At 36.5% G+C, this 21,380-nt stretch overlaps 1 protein-coding gene across 4 annotated transcripts in view; it reads left to right on the top strand.

Moving 5' to 3' along the window:
• ANO4 (anoctamin 4) overlaps positions 1-21,380 on the top strand; it is a 421,314-nt gene that overhangs the window by 323,741 nt on the left and 76,193 nt on the right. For all 4 annotated transcript variants that reach the window (XM_040491102.1, XM_040491101.1, XM_040491100.1 and 1 more), the window contains 3 exons: positions 2,957-3,091; positions 4,153-4,249; positions 8,640-8,700. In XM_040491102.1, the coding sequence (XP_040347036.1) occupies positions 2,957-3,091; positions 4,153-4,249; positions 8,640-8,700 (293 nt within the window). The remainder of the gene's footprint in view (positions 1-2,956; positions 3,092-4,152; positions 4,250-8,639; positions 8,701-21,380) is intronic.

Raw genomic sequence — 21,380 nt, 5'->3', positions numbered from 1 at the left:
TAAGACAACTCACTTTATATTTTTGTCTCCCTGGGCAATTAGCCATTCTTCCTGCCAGAGTCCTTGTTACTAAGTATTTACTCCTATTGACCCAAGGGCACTGACGAATTGTGTACTATTCTATGTATCAGTAACAAATAAACCAGATGATCTGGGTGAGTGGAAAATATTTTCTGAGATGAGATCATTTTCTTTTGACCAGTCTCAATACATGCTAAAACAGTGGGGGTGGGGAGGATACAAGTAAGTGCTCTTCCCAGCCTCACTCCCAATATTACAGGAATACACTGATTAAAAATTACAGAAAAGTACTGCAGGCAAAATATCTGTCCTTGACATTGTTTTGATTAAGACTTTGCAGTTTATCATTGTGTTAAACCCATTGTGTTTCTAGTATGATGCTAAATACCTTTGGCAAAGACAGTTGGAAGCCACCATGTCTAAGAAATTCAGTTTCCTTCATAAAAACAGGCTCTGCAGGGGCGCCTGGGTGGCTCAGTCGGTTAAGCGTCCGACTTCGGCTCAGGTCACGATCTCATGGTCCGTGAGTTCGAGCCCCGCGTCAGGCTCTGGGCTGATGGCTCAGAGCCTGGAGCCTCCTTCCGATTCTCTGTCTCCCTCTCTCTCTGTCCCTCCCCTGTTCATGCTCTGTCTCTCTCTGTCTCAAAAATAAATAAAAACGTTAAAAAAAATTAAAAAAAAAAACAAAAAAAAACAGGCTCTGCATACTCGAAACAACTAGAAAACAGTACAAGACTATGCACAGTTAGGTAAAATGTATTATGATAAGTTTTAAAACAATTTGGAAAAATGGGAAGGATAGATATGGGTAGGTGCTTCTGTGGAAAGCTCTGTAGAGCTGAGCCTGGAAGAGATTGGGATTTGTATTGCCCAAAAGGAAGGGAGAGGAAAAGCACAAGCAAGATTTGAGTAGTATGAAGTTTTGGAGTATCTAGGAAATCTCATCTCTTAAATAGCTCTTGTCCTATAAATTTTGCTTCTTCCATGTCTCTTGAATCTGGCCACACCCTAGTATCTCCTCTACCATACTGCCTCCTTCACCTTACAACCTGGACTATGGCTTTGTCCCACACTTGGTCTTCCTTTTCCCACTCTGGTCCCTTCCAGTCCATTCTCTAACCGGCAGACAGAGTGATATTTTTGGAATGTGAATCTGATAATGTCCTCGAATGTTAAAACTCTCTTATGATTTTCCCTTTCTCCCAAGATAAGGATCAATGCATTTAGCATGGTTCACAAGACCCTCTGAGGTCCAGCCTCCACCTACCTTACCAGCCCACCTCTTGTTATCAGTGTTCCAGGCACACTGCCCTTATTTTACCTGGTTCCTTCTGCTACAGGTTCTTTGTACTTATGGTTCCTCTGATGGAAATACTCTATCCTGTCCCCAGTCCTTCCTAGCTAATAGTCACCTCCTCAGAGAAGTCTTCCCTAATTAAGGTGATCACATGGTCTTAGTTTATATACTTGTGGAATTATGTTTCTCTCCTTTTGTGGAGAGGACTCCACAAAAGGAAAGGGAGAACACTCCCTTTTCCCAGTGTTCTAATTATAAACTTATTTCTTTAATTGGTTGATGTATATCTACTCTATCAGTCTGTGAGCTGCACAAGAGCAGGGACCATGCTTATTTTGTTCATCATTTTATCTTCAGTTCATAGCACAATATTTGCCACCTGGAAGGTAGTTTCTATTTGTTGAATGAATAAAAGAATATTTATCTGTGTATTTGAATGTATGTTAAAGAAGCCTTCAGGGAGTGAAAAATTTCTGTTGGAAAACAGTGGGAGAAGGATAAAAGGGATAATCTTTATTCCATCTCTTAGGAGCTTTTAGGAACCATTGGACATTCTAAGAGGAAAGCAGAAGCCAGTATTTGGAAATAGGTGGTAAACAACATTTGTTTAGAATGAGAATAAAAAAATAATTAGAATATTCTTATATTAAACTAAAAAATAATGAACTTCTGGGGTACTTAGATGGCTCAGTTGGTTAAGTGTCTGACTCTTGATTTCAGCTCAGGTCATGATCTCATGGATTGTGAGTTCAAGCCTCACATAAGGCTCTGCGCTAACAGCATGGAGCCTGCTTGGGATTCTGTCTCCCTCTCTCTCTGTGCCTCCCCCAGTTGCTATCTCCAAAAATAAATAAAAACAAACTTTAAACAAAATAATGAACTTCTAACTAATAGCATGTAGCATTTGAGAGGCATAGAAAGTACAGTTTGGGTTGTATTCTAGTGTATGTCAATTATGTTATTAATGGTGTTTGAAAATAAAATAAAAAGAAAACAAACAAGGAATTCCCTGGATACCTCTGAACTTCACAGACTGCAGGGCACTAGGCAGACTGGTTAGTCTCTGAAAAACATTTTTAGAGGTGCATGTTGAAACTTGTGAAAAATCATCACTTAAGAGGAAAAGTTGCTCTCAGTGTCCCTTCATATTGAATCTCAGTAATTAGAGTTCTTTTCTTTATAATATCATGCAATTCTAGTTTGTAAACATCTTATAAGGCTACAGAATATTGAGAGGGGTGTTTAAAGTTTTTCACAGTAACTTTGTTTCCTGTTTTTAAAAATATACGTTATCATAATACATGTGCTACAAACAAGCATACGCTTGGAAATGGCAAAGATGAGATGATGTGTTGTCACCAACACTTCAAGTTCTCCTGGTTCTGTAGTAAGAAATGTCATATCTTCCTGAATGCGCATGGGTTTTGCTCTGTGTTCTTACAGAAGCTTGTGTATAATCATGTTCCTTTATGGAAGAGTTTATTCTATTTCCAATATATAATAATAGGAGAAGAAATTGAAGCCCAGAGCCTTAATTTGGTCAAGTATCTATTCTCTTAGATGCATGTTTATCAGCAAGGACACTACAAAGTAAACTTAATGAGTAAAGTGGTTAAAATGCTGTTGTGTATTACACAGGCGGTACTTTGGAGAGAAGATTGGGTTGTATTTTGCCTGGTTGGGCTGGTATACCGGCATGCTCTTCCCAGCTGCCTTCATTGGATTGTTTGTCTTTTTGTATGGAGTCATTACTCTGGATCACTGCCAAGTCAGGTATGGGGAGCTCTGGGTGAACCTACCTTTGCTTCTATTTAGAGATGGGTGGTAGTACTTTGGGGATGTTCCCAGATCATGGGCCCACTTTTCCTTCTAACCTCCTTCTCAGTCACTCCTAAAAGAAATCAAAAGGCTCAGTTCACAAGATCTTCCATCCATTATCCATCCTGCTGTAGTCTTCATATACAAGGGAAGCAGGGTTTACATTTGTAGGCATATAAGCCACTCTGTATCCACAGAAAATATCACTTCCATTCACTGGCTAAAAGTTACTCTCTTTCTGACTTTTTACTTTTTCTCTTCTAATATTGCAAAGTGGCAGGTTCACAATCCCTTTTTATGAATTCTGTGTTTTTGTAAGGACCAGTTAAACCTAAACCAGAAAGACATCTTACCAACTTGTTGGGCCTTGAGAATGATTGATGTTGAGGATTGTTAGCTCTCTCACCATAATATAGTTTAAGGTATTTGTACAGAGTTTATTGCCAGGCTGAACAGTGATCCTAAATAATAAATGTGCCTTTTAGAAGTGATTACAAAAGTAAAAGGGATTGATTCTCCTGCCTATAAAAATATTTTACTTTTTGGTGAAATTGTTAATGGGTATGTAGTTTCCCCCAGAACTAATGCATCATATTTTTATTTATTACTCCATTATTAGTTTTCACTTACCATACACATAGAGTTTGAGGCAGACACTTTTAGGTACCTTGTTGTTCCTAAAATTCAATACAAAACTGTTTCAAATCTGTGCAATGTTGTGAATGACTTTTGTGTAATTTAGGGTATAACATCCAATGTTTTGCTTCATGTATTTTCAGAGTTTCACTTATTAATATTTAAAGCCAAGAAACACCCTCATAAATAAGTAGGTTTATCAAATTACTAAAATCTTCAGGCATTTGTTTACATTAATAACAGATAAGGCTAGGAATCTAATCAGGACAAAAATCTGGTCTACTGGGTCTTATTTAGTGGTTGAATATTCTGGTGAAATTGGATGGAAAAACATGCTCTTATGTCATTAAAAAGTGGTCTTTTTCTGTTCTCTTTTCCAGTAAAGAAGTCTGCCAAGCTACAGATATCATCATGTGTCCTGTGTGTGATAAATACTGTCCATTCATGAGGCTGTCAGACAGCTGTGTTTATGCCAAGGTAATTTCACATCTGCAGCATTTTAGGTGGATTGAATCTTTCATACATTTTCCTGAGGAACAGAGGGTAACTGTATTCTCTTTGTAATATCTGGACCTTGATTCTCAAGTTTATGTTGTAGGAGAGAGTTACCTCTATCACTTGGTATTCTAATTCAAATATGTTTTTTACTGTATATGTATTTCAAATGTATTAGCTCTGATTATCATCACAAGAAGCTTCAGTGTGCAAACTGCAAAGAGTACAGTTGTTAGAGTCAGAGAAAGATTCAAATCTTGACTCTGCTCTTTACCACCTGTCAGTCCAAGAACAAGTTACTTAATTCTCTGAGCCGCAGTTCTCTTATCTGTAAAATGGAGAACATGATGCTTGTTTCATACAATGGTTATAAGAAATAAGCTGAAATGTATACTGAGCCATGTGCTTGGCAAATGGTAAGATCTTGGTAAATGAGAGCCGCTGTCATTTTCCTCCTTCATCATTATTATTGTCAAATAAATTTTAGATTCAAGACTAGTTCAGCTACTTACCTCCTTGATCTTGCACATGGACAGTCTCTTTGAGGCTGAACTTTTTCATCTCTAAGATGCACACAGTGATAGCTGCCTTTTCTGCCCCATGGAATGTCCTGAAGACCAAAGAAGATAGTCTTATATGGAAAAGTGCTTTGAAAAGAACAAATACATAGCATCATTATGTCTATTATATATCATTGCATGTCCCTTTCCCATGTTATGCTTTTATTTAAACTTTAGACACATTCATTGAATTCCTTATTTTTTACTTACGGTCAGTCTCACTAATGCAAAGCAATAGCTGGAGTATGGGCTGCTGAAGACTTTCCAAACACCACTGCCTGTCAACTTGCCCAGACTTCAGATACAAAGAGGGTTGGCAGACTTTATTGAATGTCTGCAATCCCTGTAGCTCGGATCTATCTAATTATACTGTTGGCATGGCAGGGTTTTGTTCATTTTTAACGAGAACCTTTGATAGACAGCCCAGGAGCCCACCCATCCATGATGTCATCAGTAGTGCAGGTGGCCAGTCCATGTGGGTGGAGCCCAAACCACAGCAGCCAGGTGTGATTTTAGGAAGATTTGGCTAAATGCTGCAAGGGACCAAAAAAGCACAAAATATTCTCCCTGTCTTTGGAGAACATACAGATAGACCCAGAAATTGAGACAAACTTAACAGAATGAGCTTGGGAAATATAGATTTGTTGAGGCCCAAAGAGGTTTGTCAGCAGTATAATTTGTTTAAAGATCATGAATTAAGCTTGAATGACTCAGGTGTAAAAAGTCTGCCTTTTGGGAGTCTCAGGAAACCAATATTTTGTTGTTATTGTTGCTTGGGAGTATTTGTTTTCTGTGGAAAACAAATGGAAAAATATGACTGGAGCGAAGTTCTCTCTTTAGGAGATCCATGACAATCCCTTAAAAGGATCATAATGGACAGTTTAGAGTGTTCAGATTTTATAGGAGCTAGTTGAGCAGCTATCCTACTGAACATAAGATCTAGAACAATAATAATTATAATAACAGCTAGGCTATAGATATCAAAGTAGCTAGGCAACCTACATTTTTATTTCTAATTCTTACAGCAACTTCAAGGTAGATGTTATTACTCTGATTTTACTCAGGTAAAAATTACTTGTCCATGGTCACACAGCAGTGAGTAGCTAGGCCTTGGTTTATCTGACTGGAAAACATATCATTGTGCCATATTGAGGCTACAAGATGTTTAGATTCTGGATTTCAGATTTGGTCTTGCCTTTAAAAACTTAATAAAATGAAAGCTAAAACACTACAGAATGAAATAACTGAAGTTCTATAGAGTTTCCTTTAGAAATTCTTATTAGAAATGCCAAACTGATTTCATTGAACTGAGGATACACTGGAATATTGGATCAAATCAGAGTCCCGATCCAATGTAATCAATGGCTGTTCTGCTGGTCAGGAATGCTTCATTCTCAACCTTTACATTCGCAAGGTCAGCAGAAAGGACTTATTGGCTTGTTTCACTGGAAAAGATACTGGAAGCCCACACTGTCTGGGAAGAAAGCCCTCACAGCCCAGAACTTGGCCTCCAGGCCCCCAGATGTCTCTTTTCAGCTACCTGTCTACATGTTCGTTTTGCAGACAAGTTCTCATCACATGCTCAAGAAGGTGGCTGCTGACTGCCACAACACAAGGCCTATATCTTCCTTTCTTTATCTCCTTAGGCATATTTTTATAAAAATTCTTGGTCTGCCATTACAGAATGTCTCTTTCAGAACCTGTATGTTGTCTAGTTTGGAATTCTTTGGAGGCAGATGTCTTCTCCAAATACTTCATTGTTTTGGCCTGTGCATGTTTGTCTCTTGGAGGTGTCAACTACTTTGGATAACGGTCATAGGACAAGCACTCAGCTGTCAGTCCTGGCGATTTTACAGAAGGAGAGGACAATGTGTCCTAGGCACCACTATGCGCTGCACTTTTCCAGAGGACTTTTTGGTCAGAGTTTCTTTTTTAAGCCTGCCTAGAACAAAAGAGAATTGGGCGGAGCCACTCTCCCTTGATTGTTATCCACTAGCCCTGGAGTTTAAGAGGAATGGACTGAGGAGAGAATGCGTAAGGACAGCTGGCCAGGGAGCACCTCCTCATCTCCTCAACTAGGCAGAACTCTGAGCACCCTTATATTACCCCAAGAATCAACACCTGCAGCTTGCCCTCCCTGTTGCAGGTGATTTGATGGGGGAAACTAACTGTCCAGGGACTGTGGAGGGAGAGGCTGGAGTAGAAATTATGTATTTCTCCAAGCTGAGCTCCCACGCTGTTTGGGAACTGCCACTAACTGTCTCCATATACCACCATATACTACAACCTACACACACACACACACACACACACACACACACACACACACACACGCCAACTCAAGGCAACTTTCCATCTCCCCTGGGGTTTCTCAGAGTCTTTGTTTGTTTTTATGTTTTGTTAGTTCCCTGAATCTACTATCTTGCTTCTCCAGGGTTGATTTTGGCAGAGGGAGGCATCAGTCTATCTTAACATATTTTAGTAGGAACCAGAAGTCGATATTAACTCACCCCTCCTGATTCACATGTTCCCAAATAACTGCAGCCGAAAAATGTCTCTCTCCACATGTTTGTACATCCAGTCCCAGGGAGGGACTCTATTTGGTTCTGTTTCAACCACATGCCCCCTAGTGACCTACATGAGAGAGATCTATTACCAGGAAAAGGGAGGAAAGATCATGTGAGCAGCCAAAAACAATGACCACCACAATTCATTCCAGAATCTACACTGATGGTGCAGGCTACAACTTCCACCAACTCCCTATAAATACCCTAATAGCACAGACCAGCTGCATATAACTGGAACTCTCAAGTTTGATTTAATTCTCAGTGCATTATATAATATGCAATATACAACTTAACAGTCCCTCTGGTGTATGAATAAAATGGCTTTTGCCTTTTGTCTACATTAAGTATTTGAATGCTGCTCATCTCGCCTATGTTCAAAGAAAAAAGAAAGCATAAACTTTTGGAAAATTTTGAAATACTTCACAATATGACATAACAGGAAAAGACCTGTTTATAGTTGGGGCATTCTCCAAGGAACAGTAAACTATATTTTATACAGAGCTATAAAGCACCCCAAAAAAGGTTATGCTTTATGAATGTATCAGTCATCATTTCAATTTGGCATGACATTGGTGTGATTTATCCTGGAGGTGGAAATGAGCATAGCAGTTTTGCAAGACAAATATCTTTGCTTTCTGCTGTGGTATTTGTGATAGAATATATTATTCTAGCAATAAAGTATTTGCTAGATAAAGTATTTGTGTTGTGTGTAATAGATAAATACAATGATTACCCAAGGCTTTAATAAAGGTGGAAGTGGATTTTGTTAATGGTCTGCTCTCTCTTCTTTGTAATATTAAAATCCAGAGGGCAACCCAGAAAAATGTTTGCCCAAAACTGCACAAAATATCCATGTTTCCAAAGTGAATAAATGAGGCATTAAAAATAGAAATCAGAAGACTTTAAAGCAGCAATAATCACACCTTTCTGGTCTTAAATATAAATTTTCCATATACATATGTGCACATATAGTAGTTTTTATGGTGTACAAAAGAAAATTCTTAGCACTCTTGGGGCTGCTAATTAATTTCCAACTAGATGATACCCATATACAGGGTACAGATTCTCTTTTGCATATCCAAACTACTTCTCAGTTGGAGGAACTCCCTTCTTGATTATGATCCAAAATGAGTATCTCCCAAAGAAACCCTGCAAAATTCATTTATTTGTATAGGTTTGAAACAAATGTGAATTGAAATATAGTATATGAGAAACTAGTTTAACTATGATTCATAATGTTCCCAGGTAACTCACCTCTTTGACAACGGAGCTACTGTATTCTTTGCTGTTTTCATGGCAGTCTGGGGTAAGTGTCCTGCATCCATGTAACTTGAGTTCCCCTTATATGCTTTATAATATGTTCCTTCAGAAATCTGACTTTGTCCTGTGGATGTGAAAGGAAGAAGCTTGCATAAATTCAGTTGGCCATTCTATTAGACACAAGCTGATAAATAATTCATTTATTTATTTAAAAAATAATGTTATAGAGAAGAAATATGTCTGATTTCTCTTACACCTTCAAGATTTTCATCAACATTTCATTATTAACATAAAATTCACCTTCTGTTGGAGACAAAAATAAAGCTTGTAATATATCAAAAATTCTAGTGAGATCTAAGTACTCGCAGAAGTATATATCGGACTTTCTGCTGTGAGTGGAATCATTTCATCCAGCTAATGTATGCGTACCCACCTCTGGGTTTCTTTCAGTTCTGGTTAAAAAGACCCCCTATAAACGGAGCTCCTTATAAAGCTGAATTGAGTCCTTCTATATCAGTTTAAGTCAACAGCTCCATAATAATAAGATGTGATGGAACATTCACTTAAATATTTTCTTAACCCAAAGAAAGTACTTTACCTACTTCTTTGTAAAATGAGTTTCATCGTATCTTTCTCATGAAATCATTATAAAGTTTTAATTTGGTAGTATAGAAGAGTCTGGGCAGATTCATAATAAACAATTGTGGTTATCTTTGGAGAGAGGTTAAGTGAGCAGTGATGGGTAAGGGAAAGGGTAAGTGAGCAGTGATGAAAGACAGGTTTTTACACTATATGTTTTCAATTTGGTTTGAATTTTTCACAATTTGTATGCATTTCTTCTAGAAATTAAAATTCCAGAATCTCAGTTTTGATGTTACAAAACTCTGCTAACTCAAGACTTAGGCTCATGTTGTTCCTTGTGTCTGGAACGAATATCAGATCTTCTCCATCTTTCAGAGGCTAACTGAATTGTCATCTTCCTCCTTTGAACTTCACAACATTTGACTGACTTCTAGCCTTCTTTGGACACTTAAAATGAGCTGCATACACACATTATTTCCCTTAGTAGGTTCATGTTCCTCAAGGATCATTATAGTGATTGAAGATTCATACATTTCTTTTGAAGACAGAGATTCATACTTGTTGGATGGATGGATGGATGGATGGATGGATGGATGGATGGATGGGAAAAAGATAAGAGAAGGGAAAGAGAAGCAAATTATCAAAACAGTTTCTTTATAAGACAAGGAATGTATTTAAATAGTCTCTTTGACAACTGGAAATACAAAAGCTTTGTTCTCTTGAGGAGACTTGTTCTAGATATATTCTGTTTTCCCTACCTAGAGATATTCAAAGAAAAAATTGTCTCTCCCAGTACATATCTGTTGAAGGGACATATTTTTTTTTTAATTTTTTAATGTTTATTTATTTTTGAAAGAGAGAGAGAGCAGGTGGGGGACACAGAATCTGAAGCATGCTTCAGGCTCCAAGCTGTCCGCACAGAGCCTGACACAGGGCTCGAACCCACGAACTGCGAGATTGTGACCTGAGCCAAAGTCAGACACTTAACCAACTGAGCCACCCAGGCCCCCTGAAGGGATATATTTTTAAACCTGTGACTCTAGCCCCTCTGTCAGTGGGCATTGGACCCAAAACCCATAGGTTAGTAAGTGACCTGGGAGAAGACCTGAAGTTCTGTCCAAAGAGGAACTAGCAAGATCACCCACAGTCTTATTCTAAAGAATATGGATTGAAAAATGTGGAGAGAGACAGGGAGTTAGCTATAGGAATTGACACTGAAATGTGCAGAAAGGTCAGGAGGGAGGGAGGAAGAAGGAAATTGAGATTGAACATAAGGTGGAAGTAGGAAGAATTATGAGCATGTTGAAGTTATGAGAAATCAGAACCTTGGAATAAGCAAAAGCAAAGTGCTAGAGGAAACGATAGAAAGCAAAGAGTCCAGAAGCTAACTGGTAGCCAACTAGGAGGAAATGCAAGACAATCCCCCAAAGAGAAACGGAGAATATAGCCAAGCTGTGTTATTAGTGAAGTATCAGGGTAAAGACCTAGGATCTCCTATGGCTGAAGTCTCTTGAACTGCTGGCTTCTGTATCCAGTCTCTGAATAGGCTCAGTCTTTTAATCCCCATGGGATTCCTGCCTCCCTTGACAGGGAGGGCTTTGTGAAAAGCCCTCATTATTTGTTCTGCCCCTTAGTACATCTCTGTCCCTTGCAAACAAAAGAATCTAATCATAACAGAATTTTGGTTATGGGACTGAACTCTTAGATCAAGAATTGTATATCTGGTTTTTCTAGAATATACTTGAATTGGTAACCATGATCAGGAAGTATAATAAGCCATCCAGTGCTTAAGCTATGCCATAGTTACATGAGGATACTTTACAAAATGTCTTCATTTATTAAACCAGGAGTTCTCAAACTTTTTCAGTTGTGGCACACATATGAAATACTATTTGCACAGCATCCTGATGTACATGAATGAGTCTGCTCATGGCCAGGGATAATACTGCCCTCAGCACCTTACCTGCCTGAAGGTTTGAAGGGATTATTACCTCATGCACACCTATAATCTGTCCCTGGCATATCCACTGGTCTGCTCTGCTTTGGGCCATGAGTCTACTATGTAATGAGTTAATTCTTCTGCATAGAGAGTAATTTTCTGGAAGAATTAATACGTAAATATACATTACCTACTTTAGTATTTCACCAATTTTTACTGAAATGATGTTTTCTTCTCCTAGTTTATCCACTGAGACTATAGAGAAGTAAAGTTATGGGGTATTAAAATGTTTGTCTAAAGTGCAGAGGTCATTATCTCCTCTACCCCTCACACAGTACCACCATTATAAAGGGGATTGCATCCCTTCTTTGCAAGTTGGAATGCCTTATGCTGGTGATAACAAATATGTGTATTTTTCCCTACTAACTTCAGTTGATTGGGGGTGGCTTTCTGGAACACGAAGCTGAGAAACTTCTGAGTTCCAAGTGGGTGGATTGGAGATTTGACAATCCTTGGGCTTTGGAGGGTACCCAGTAAGAATCTGATAGATGTATTGTAATAACCTTTGGGAAGAAGAGAACATTTTGGGACCACTTCAGGCAAGGCAAGCCTGGAATAATTCATTGTCTGAATTGCTTTGTCTTAGTTGACAACTTACTGCTTAAATATTGGATGGTTCCTAGAAATGTAATCATTTGAGAAGAAGAATGACTTACCCCAGGTGTTTCTTTGTAGATGTTTTTCGCAGAAATCTGGAATGGCCAATAATAACAGCTATAATAATAGCACACACTTGTTGGTTTCCTATGTGCTGGACACCATCCTAAGAATTTTACAGTATCCTCTCAGTTAATTTTTATAGCAGCATTTGAGGAAGGTACTGTTATTATCCTCATGTGATAGATGAGGGAACTGGGGTAGTAGCTAGAAAGTGGCAAACCCAGGAGTTAAACAGGGCACTCTTAGCTTCTACAGTCTATTGCTAGATCATGTACTATTTGTAGCCCTGTTTGCTTCTGCTTCAGAGATATGAACTTTATGATAAAGGACTGTTAAACTCCTCCCAAGCCCCATTTATACTGCTTTGAGACGGTGATGTTCCATAAAAGTGTGTCACTTCTAATGGAGCTCAGCTTAGTGGTGTCAGGCTTATCCTTTATGACTGACAACTTACATTTAAGAAAACAAATGCACTTTATTTTTGGGAAACTGCTAGATGCAGAGATGCTGAGAATAGATATAAGTGGTTTACAAGACCTGTAAAGGATGGGGCTGATGTGTTTATTTTGTTGCCCTTTGCTTTGTGTGTTCACACAGAAACAATAGAGCTCCATTTAGAATCATTCTGCAGCAGCTGGGAAGGGCCTTTGTGTGGGGTTAAAAAGCTTTACAGAACCCCACTACCTTTGTGATAGCAGGGCCTCCCGGGGACCCTCAAGGTACACTGTGAGCCTACAGCTCTGGGCTTGAACCACAGTGTCGCTCTTTCCTCAGTGCTCATTTTTGTGCAGAAAGATTGAAGAAACAGAACAATTATGGCCTAAATTAGCTTCTCTCCCTAGGGGGGAAAATGAGTCACTAGGGAACTAGATGTTGGCAGAGACTTGTCAGGAAGCAGATTATATTTCTCTTTTCTTCATTTTTGGGTTTTTTAAAATCATTTTTCTTTTTTTTCTTTTTACTTTCATTGCCAAAAATTTATTTGCCCTCAGTAAATAAATCAAGGTCCTCAGTGTTCTCCAAAACAGAATACCGGGATTGTGGTTATTTTAATGGAAATTCAAAGATTCTTTAAATGCTTCTGTCAAGGGGCGCCTGGGTGGCGCAGTCGGTTAAGCGTCCGACTTTAGCCAGGTCACGATCTCGCGGTCCGTGAGTTCAAGCCCCGCGTCGGGCTCTGGGCTGATGGCTCAGAGCCTGGAGCCTGTTTCCGATTCTGTGTCTCCCTCTCTCTCTGCCCCTCCCCCGTTCATGCTCTGTCTCTCTCTGTCCCAAAAATAAATAAACGTTAAAAAAAAAAAAGTTAAAAAAAAATAAATGCTTTCGTCAAAAATTTGTTAGTGAAGTATGTCTTATTTTTAAAATAAATTTTATAATAATTTCCTTTTATTTGTAGATATTTACAGCAATTTTATCTTTATAGTCTTACCTATATGTCCAACAAAAAAAAAATAGTGGTTGCATTTTCAAAAAAATGGTATACATTTACTGAATACCTATTAGGTGTGTAGGTATAATCACCTATGACACCTCATCAATTTCTCCTAACCCACCAGAAAGAAATTACGGCTCCAGTTTTATAGATGAACATATTGAGGTTCAGAGAGGTTATGCAACTTGACCAAGATTACCCAGTAACTGCTAAGTGGTGGAGTCTAGATTTTAAACCAGATCTGGTCTGCCTATTTCAAGTCATTCCAAAGTTTGTATATCATGTCATGTACCTTTGATAGGATATATTAAGATTTCATTACTCACCAGACAATGCATTCTCACTATCACTTGACAATGGGAGTACAAAAATGAGTAAAATGTGATCTCAGCTGTCAAAAATTTCATAGTGTATTGAGATTGGTAATTATAACGTAAGATATTAAGTACAGTTTACAATCGGACAATGAGGGTCCATGCTGCCAACTTCCTGAAGCAAAATGGAAGCGCAGAGAAGGTTTTATACAAAAGGAGATCCTGAAACCAAGTCTTAAATTTGCCAGGCAAAGGAGAGGGTTTGGAGGGAGGTGTAGAAAACATTCTGAACTGAGAACAGTGTGGGCAAAGCTCTGAAAAGAGAGGATGTTCAGTGCGATAGGAACATATAGTATGTATTAGTTTCCTAGAGTGCTGTAACAAAGTGCCACAAACTGGATGGCTTAAAACAACTGAAATTTATTCTCTCACTGTTCTGCAGGCTCAAAGTAAAAAATTAAGGTATAAAAAGAGTCATTTCTTTTCGAGGGCTCTGAGGGGGCATCTGTCCCATGTATTTCTCCTAAATTCTTGTGACAGCCAGCAATCCTTGACACTCCTTGGTTTGTAGATGCATCACTTGAATCTCTGTCTCCATTTTCACCTGTATTCTCCCTGTGTCTCTGTGTCTTCACAGGGCAGTCTTCTTATAAGGACACTAAAATGCATTGGATTAAGAGCCTACCCTACTCCAGTATGATTTCATCTTAACTAGTTAGTCTACAGTTACCTTATTTCCAAATAAGGTCACATTTTGAGGTTAAAACATCAACATCTCTTTTATGAAAGGCACAATTCAACCCCTAACAGACAGTATGTTGGGGGCTGAGGTTTACTTATTGTAGGACATTTGTGCTGCAACAGGGAACCATGACTTCACCCTATAGGCAACAGAAGGCCAACTGAAGTTATAAACTGGAGAGTGATGTCATCAGTTGTATTTGGGAAGTAACCCTGGCAACAGCATGGGAGGAGTGAAAGTGGGGACCAGTAGGTAGCAGGTAGGCCACTTAGAAAGCTGTTCCAGTGTTCAGTCAAAATATTATGCAGAATTGGTCTTTATAAAAGATCTAAATTACAGAGTAAAAACCTTATACATAAATGTGTTTTCCTAGTTTTAGTTATTTATGATATGCAAAATAAATATCCAATGATAGAAGAATGAATTACAAAATTATAAGCAGCCACTAAAAACTAGTCTTTCAAAGTAGGTAATAGAGCACAAAGATTATATTTTAAAAACTGGTAAATATAAAGTATACAGATAAATGTGATTTCAGATATATTAAATACTAATGAAAACAAATTATGTCATAAGAGTAATGGTGATTTTCTCCATGTGACGGGATTATGAGAAGTTTTTGTTAGCTTTTATTTAGGTATAATTTACATAAAATCTAGCAGTTTTATTTTGTTTTTTTTTAAATATTGGTCAGACATTTCACGTTTCTTTTTTTTTAAGTTTATTCATTTATTTTTGAGAAAGATCAAAAGAGTGGGGGAGGAGCAATGAGAGAGAGAGAGGGAGAGAGAGAATCCCAAGCAGCTCCATGCTGTCAGCACAGAGCCCAACATGGGGCCCAAACCCACAAACTATGTGATCACAACCTGAGCAGATATCAAGAGTCAGACACAATAGACTGAGCCACCCAGGCACCCCCCCAGCAATTTTAAGTGTACAATTTGACAAGTTATGTCAAATGTATATAGTAACCATCACCATAATGATGATATAGAACATTCTCATCCTCCAGAAAGTTTCCCCATGACTTTGCATTGAGACCCTTGGCAACCTCTAACCTGCTTTCTACCACTGTACTTTCACCTGTTTTAGAATCTCATGCAAATAGAATCATTCACAATTTAGCATTTTGTGTCTGGCTTTGTTCATTAAGCTTAATGTGATTGAAATTAGTTTATGTAACAACATGTCAGCATACGTAAGTAGTTTGTTCTTTTATTTGACATTTATTTTATAGTTGGAAATAGGTACCTTTTGACCACATTCACCCATTTCACCCAGCCTCAGCCACCACCTCACCACACTGTGGTCTCTGTATCTCTGAGCTTAGAGGTTTTGTTTGTTTGTTTGTCTGTGTTTAGACTCTATGTATAAATGAGATCATAAACTTATTTAAATGAAAATTCAAAGGTTCTTTATGTGGTTCTGTCAGGGAGAGTGATGCCTACATAACTGTTCTTCTTTCTCAAGATTGCTTTGACAATTTAGGGTCTATTTTGGTTCCATAAAATTTTAGGATTGCTTTTTCTGTTTTTGTGAAAAAATGCCATTGGAATTTTGATATGAATTGCACTGAATCTGTAGGTTATGGGTATTTTAACAATATTCTTCCAATCCATGGGCACAGAATATCTTTCCATTTAATTGTATCTTATTCAATTTATTTCATCAATGTCTTATAGTTTTCAGTGTATAGGTCTTTCAAACTCCTTGGATATATGTATTTCTAGCTATTTTATTCTTTTTGATGCAATTATGTATTATATAAATTTTTTATGTTTCTTTTTTTGTGTCCTGAAACTTTACTGAATTTGTTTATTAATGGTTTTTGGTTAACAGTTGTTTTACTGGAGTCTTTAGGGTTTTCTATACATTACATCATGTTATCTGCAAGTAGTGACAGTTTTACTTCTTCCTTTTTAATTTGGATGCTTCTTATTTCTCTTTCTTGCGTAACTGCTGTGGCTAAGACTTCCAGTACTGTGTTGATAGAAGTGTTGAGAGTAGGCATCCTTGTCTTGTTCCTGGTGTTAGAGGAAAAGCTTCCAGCTTTTCACCACTGAGCATAATATTAGTTGTAGGCTTGTCATACATGACCTTTAATATATTGAGGTGCATTCCCTTTATACCCACTTTGTTGAGAATTTTTATCATAAATTGATATTGAATTTTTTCAGATGCTTTCTCTGTGTCTATTGAGAGGATCATATGATTTGTATCATTCATTTCGTTAATGTGGTCTATCATGTTGACTGATTTATGGATGTTGAACCTCCTTGCATCCCTGGAATAAATCCCACTTGATCCTAGTGAATGATCATTTTAGTGTCACACTGAATTTAATTTTCTAATATATTTTTTTTACTTTTTCTATTTTTTTAAGTTTTTATTTAAATTCCAGTTACTTAACATATAGTGTAATATCAGTTTCAGGAGTAGAATTTAGGGATTTATCACTAACATATATAACACCAGTGGTTTGCTAATCATTAAAACCTTGGATTGCGAGTAACTTGTTCTGCGAGTGCTCCACAAGACAAGCAAGCATTTCTAACAAATTTTAACTTGATTAATGAGCGAGGTGTTGCAATACAAATAGTACGTGATGCGGAACATCACATGATCACAACTGAATCAACGGTTATTGAACTTTGCGTTGAAATACAGGTGCTTTGGATTACAAGCTTGTTTCCAGAACAAATGTATTTTGTTGAGGACTTTTGCATCTGTATTTATCAGGATATTGGCCTTTTGTTGTGGCATCCTTGTCTGGTTTTGGTATCATCATAATAATTCTAGCCTCACAAAATGAACTTAGAAATGATACCTCCTCTTCTATTTTTGGAAGAATTTTGAAAAGGAGTAGTATTCTTCTTTAGATATCTGGTAGAATTCTGTCTAGTCCTTGGCTTTTGTTTGTTGGAATATGTGTACTTTAATGGCAATAACACTTATTATAGCATAGTAAGCCTTGAAGTCTTATTCTTTTTAAAAATTGTTCTGGCTATATTAGGGACTGTGCATTTCCATTTATATTTTAGAATCAACTTGTCGGTTACTACCAGAAAAGATGCTGATAGTTTGACTGTGCTGGAGTTGAATCAAGAGATCATTTTGGGAAGGTTGAAAAACTCAGTATCAAATATGTCTGTCTGTGAACATTATTTATTTAAATGATCTGTAATTTCTCTGCAATTTTGTACTGTTTTCAATGTGCGGTTTTGGATATTTTGTTAAATTTATCCCTATGTATTTAATATTCCTTTATTTTTTATAAATAGTTTCATTTCTATAATGTTAATTTCCAGTTGTTCATTGCTACTCTGTAGAAATACAATTGACTTTTGTATATTTATCTCATATCTTATGACCTTTCTAAACTCACTTGTAAAGCTACTGACTTTTTTGTAGATTCCTTAGGATTTTCAATATAGATGATTATGATATTAATAAATAAATACAATTTTGTTTCTTCTTTTCAAACCCATATGGGTTTAATTTTTTCTTGCCATATTACAGTGACAGAATAATGTTAGATAGAAGTTGTGATATCAGACACCCTTTCTTTGTTCTGGGTTGGGGGAAAAGCATTAAGTGTTATACTATTAAGTATGCTAGAAAATATAAGTTTTTGTAAATACCTTTGTCAAGCTGAAGAATTTTATCATGAATGGGTATTGAGTTTTGTTAAAAGTTGTCATCTGTATTAATAAGATAATCCTTTTTTAAATTTTTTTAATGTTTATTTATTTTTGAGAGAGAGACACACACACAGCATGAGCAGGAGAGGGGCAGAGAGAGAGGGGGGGACACAGAATCTGCAACAGGCTCCAGGCTCTGGGCTGTCAGCACAGAGCCTGATGTGGGGCTTGAACTCATGAGCCTTTGAGCCATGAGATCATGAAGCCTGAGCAGAAGTTGGCCGCTTAACTGACTGAGCCACCCAGATGCCCCAATAATTCTGTTTCTTAAAAGGTAGTTAATATATTAATTAAATTGATTCACTTTCAAAACCTACAATGATATTGAATTCCTAGCATAAACCCATTTTATTGTATATATAGTTGACTCTTGACAGTGTGGAGATTAGGTTTACCAACCTCCATGCAGTTGAAAATCTTTGACTCCCCAAAAACTTTACTAATAGCTACTGTTGATTGGAAGCTTTACCAATAACAGAAACATAAATAATTTTGTATGTTATATGTGTTATATACTGTATTCTTACAATAATGTAAGCTAGAGAAAGAAAACATTATTTAAAAATCATAAGGAAATGAGGTGCCTGGGTGGCTCAGTTGGTTAAGCCTCCAACTTCAGCCCAGGTCATGATCTCACGGTTCGTGAGTTTGGACCCCACATTGGGCTCTGTGCTGACAGCTCAGAACCTGGAGCCTGCTTCGGATTCTGTGTCTCCCTCCTTCTCTGCCTCTCCCCTGCTTGCACTCTGTCTCTCTCTCAAAAATAAATAAACATTAAAAAATTTTTTTTTCAAATAAAAAAAATCATAAGCAATAGAAAACAAATTTAGAGTACTGTATGGTATTAAAAAAAAAAAACCCATGTATAAGTGAACCCACACAGTTCAAATCCGTATTGTTCAAGGGTCAACTGTATTATCTTTTTTTCTATATTACTGTATTTGATTTGCTAAAATATTTTTAAGATTTTTGCATCTATTTTTGTAAGTGTTGTCTTTAATTTTCTTCCAGTGTATTTTTTAGTTTTGAGGTAATGTTGGCCTCAAAGAGTGAATTAAGAAGTGTCCTTTCTTCTGTTTGTGGAGAGGTTTATATAAAAATGATATTACTTCTTATATGTTTGATAGAATTCACCAGTAAAGCCACTTGGGCCTAGAGTTTTCTTTGCAGGAAAATGTTTAATACGAACGTAATCTCCTTAACAGATAGAGAGCTCTTTAGATTATCTACTTCTTCCTGTCTTCAAGGACTCTGTAATTTTATCTAAGCTTGCAAATTTATTGGCATAAATGTGTTCTTAATAATTTCTTATATTTTACCTTCAGTAGGATCTTTTGTGATACATTTTGTTCATTCTTGAAATTGTAGTTCATGTCTTTTTTGTTTTCCTGTTCATTCTGTGTAGAAGTTTATCAATTATATTCATCTTTTAATGAACCTTTTCAATGTTAGTGATGTCTTTATATTGTTTTTATGTTTTTTTATTTATGCTGTTATCTTACATTTCTCATGCTTACTTTAGGTTTAGTTTCCTCTTCTTTTTTAATTTCTTAAGGTGAATGCCTACTTTGTTGATGTAAGACCTTTCTTCTTTTCAAATATAAGAGTTTAATGCTATAAATTTCCTCTAAGTACTGCCTTAGTTGCATCCTCCACATTGTATTTTCATTTTTCGTGAATTAAGAATATTTTCTAATTTCCCTTCTGACTTTCTCTTTGATCCATGAGTTATATAGATGTATATAGTTTACTTACCAAATATTTGGGAGATTTTCTAGGTATCTGCTTGCTATTGATTTCTAGTTTAATTAAGAGAACATATTTTGTATTATTTAAATCCTACTACATTTACTGAGATTTGTTTTATAGCCCACAGTATAGTATCTCAGCAAATGTCCCCTGCACATTTGAAAAGACTACATTTTATGCTGTTGTTAAGTTGTACATTCTGTAAGTTTTGTTTGGGTCCACTTGGGTGATTAGTCTTGTTTTAGTCTTCTACATTTATACTAATTCTAAATTTATTTGTGGATTTATCTAGTTTGCCTCTCAGTTATATCAGATTTTGTTTCATGTATTTTAAATATAGGATTTTTATGTTTACTTGAAGCCCCGTAGTCATTATGTAATTTCCCTCATTATTCCTGAGAGTATTTCTTATTTTCAAGTATACTTTGCTATTAATATTGCCATCCTAGGCTTTCTTAAATTGAGTTTGTATGGTATATTTTTATTTTCTTTACATTTACCTATCTCTGTCTTTATATTTGCAGTGTTATTTTTACAGACAGGTCTTACTCAAAAATCTTCACTCATATGAGGACTTTAAGAGACAAAACATATGAACATAAGGGAAGGGAAAAAAATAATATAAAAACAGGGAGGGAGACAAAACAGAAGAGACTCATAAATATGGAGAATAAACTGAGGGTTACTAGAGGGGTTGTGAGAGGGGGAATGGGCTAAATTGGTAAGGGGCATTAAGGAATCTACTCCTGAAATCATTGTTGCACTATATGCTAACTAATTTGGATGTAAATTTTAAAAAATAAAAAATCAAATCAAATATAGACAGGTCTTACTTTTTATCTAATCCAATAATCTCAGCTTTTTCATTAGAGTTTTAATGCCATTTACATTTAATATAATTATCAGTACATTTAGTTTAAATATGCCTTCTTTTTATTTGATTTATATGTGTTTAATGAGCCTTTGTTTTATTTTCTTTTTCTCTCCTTTTTAATTAATTAGATATTTTCATGATTTAGTTTTGTCTCTGTTGATTTATTAGCTATCTTGTTTTAATCTTATAATGGTTATTCAAGGATTTATAATATACACCTTTAATTTATAGCAGCCTACTTTCAAATAATATAATGCTATTTCACATGTGGTATAAGAACTGTAAAAAGGTATACTTTACCTTTTATTTTCTGTCCCTTGTATTATTGCTATATATTTTACTTCTATTTTTGTCCTACATCTTATTGCTATTCTTGTTATATTTTTTTCTTCTACATATTATAAACCTCTTGATACATTGTTATTATTTTTGCTTTCAGCAGGTAGTTATTAAAGATATTGAAATGAGGAAAAAATTCTATTTACCCATATAGTTATTTGTTTTTTTTATTATTTTTTGTTTTGAGAGAGAGAGAGAGAGAGAGAGAGAGAGAGAGAGTGGGAGAGGGCCAGAGAGAGAGGGAGACAGAGAATCCCAAGCAGGCTCCATGCTATCAGCATGGAGCCTGATGTAGGGCTCAGTTTCACACACCATGAGATCATAACCTCAGCCA

The sequence above is a fragment of the Herpailurus yagouaroundi genome, unplaced genomic scaffold, assembly GCF_014898765.1.
Source record: "Herpailurus yagouaroundi ecotype Mexico unplaced genomic scaffold, PumYag 182, whole genome shotgun sequence".
Classification (NCBI taxonomy): Eukaryota; Metazoa; Chordata; class Mammalia; order Carnivora; family Felidae; genus Herpailurus; species Herpailurus yagouaroundi.
This window is presented reverse-complemented; position numbering and strand designations above follow the sequence as displayed.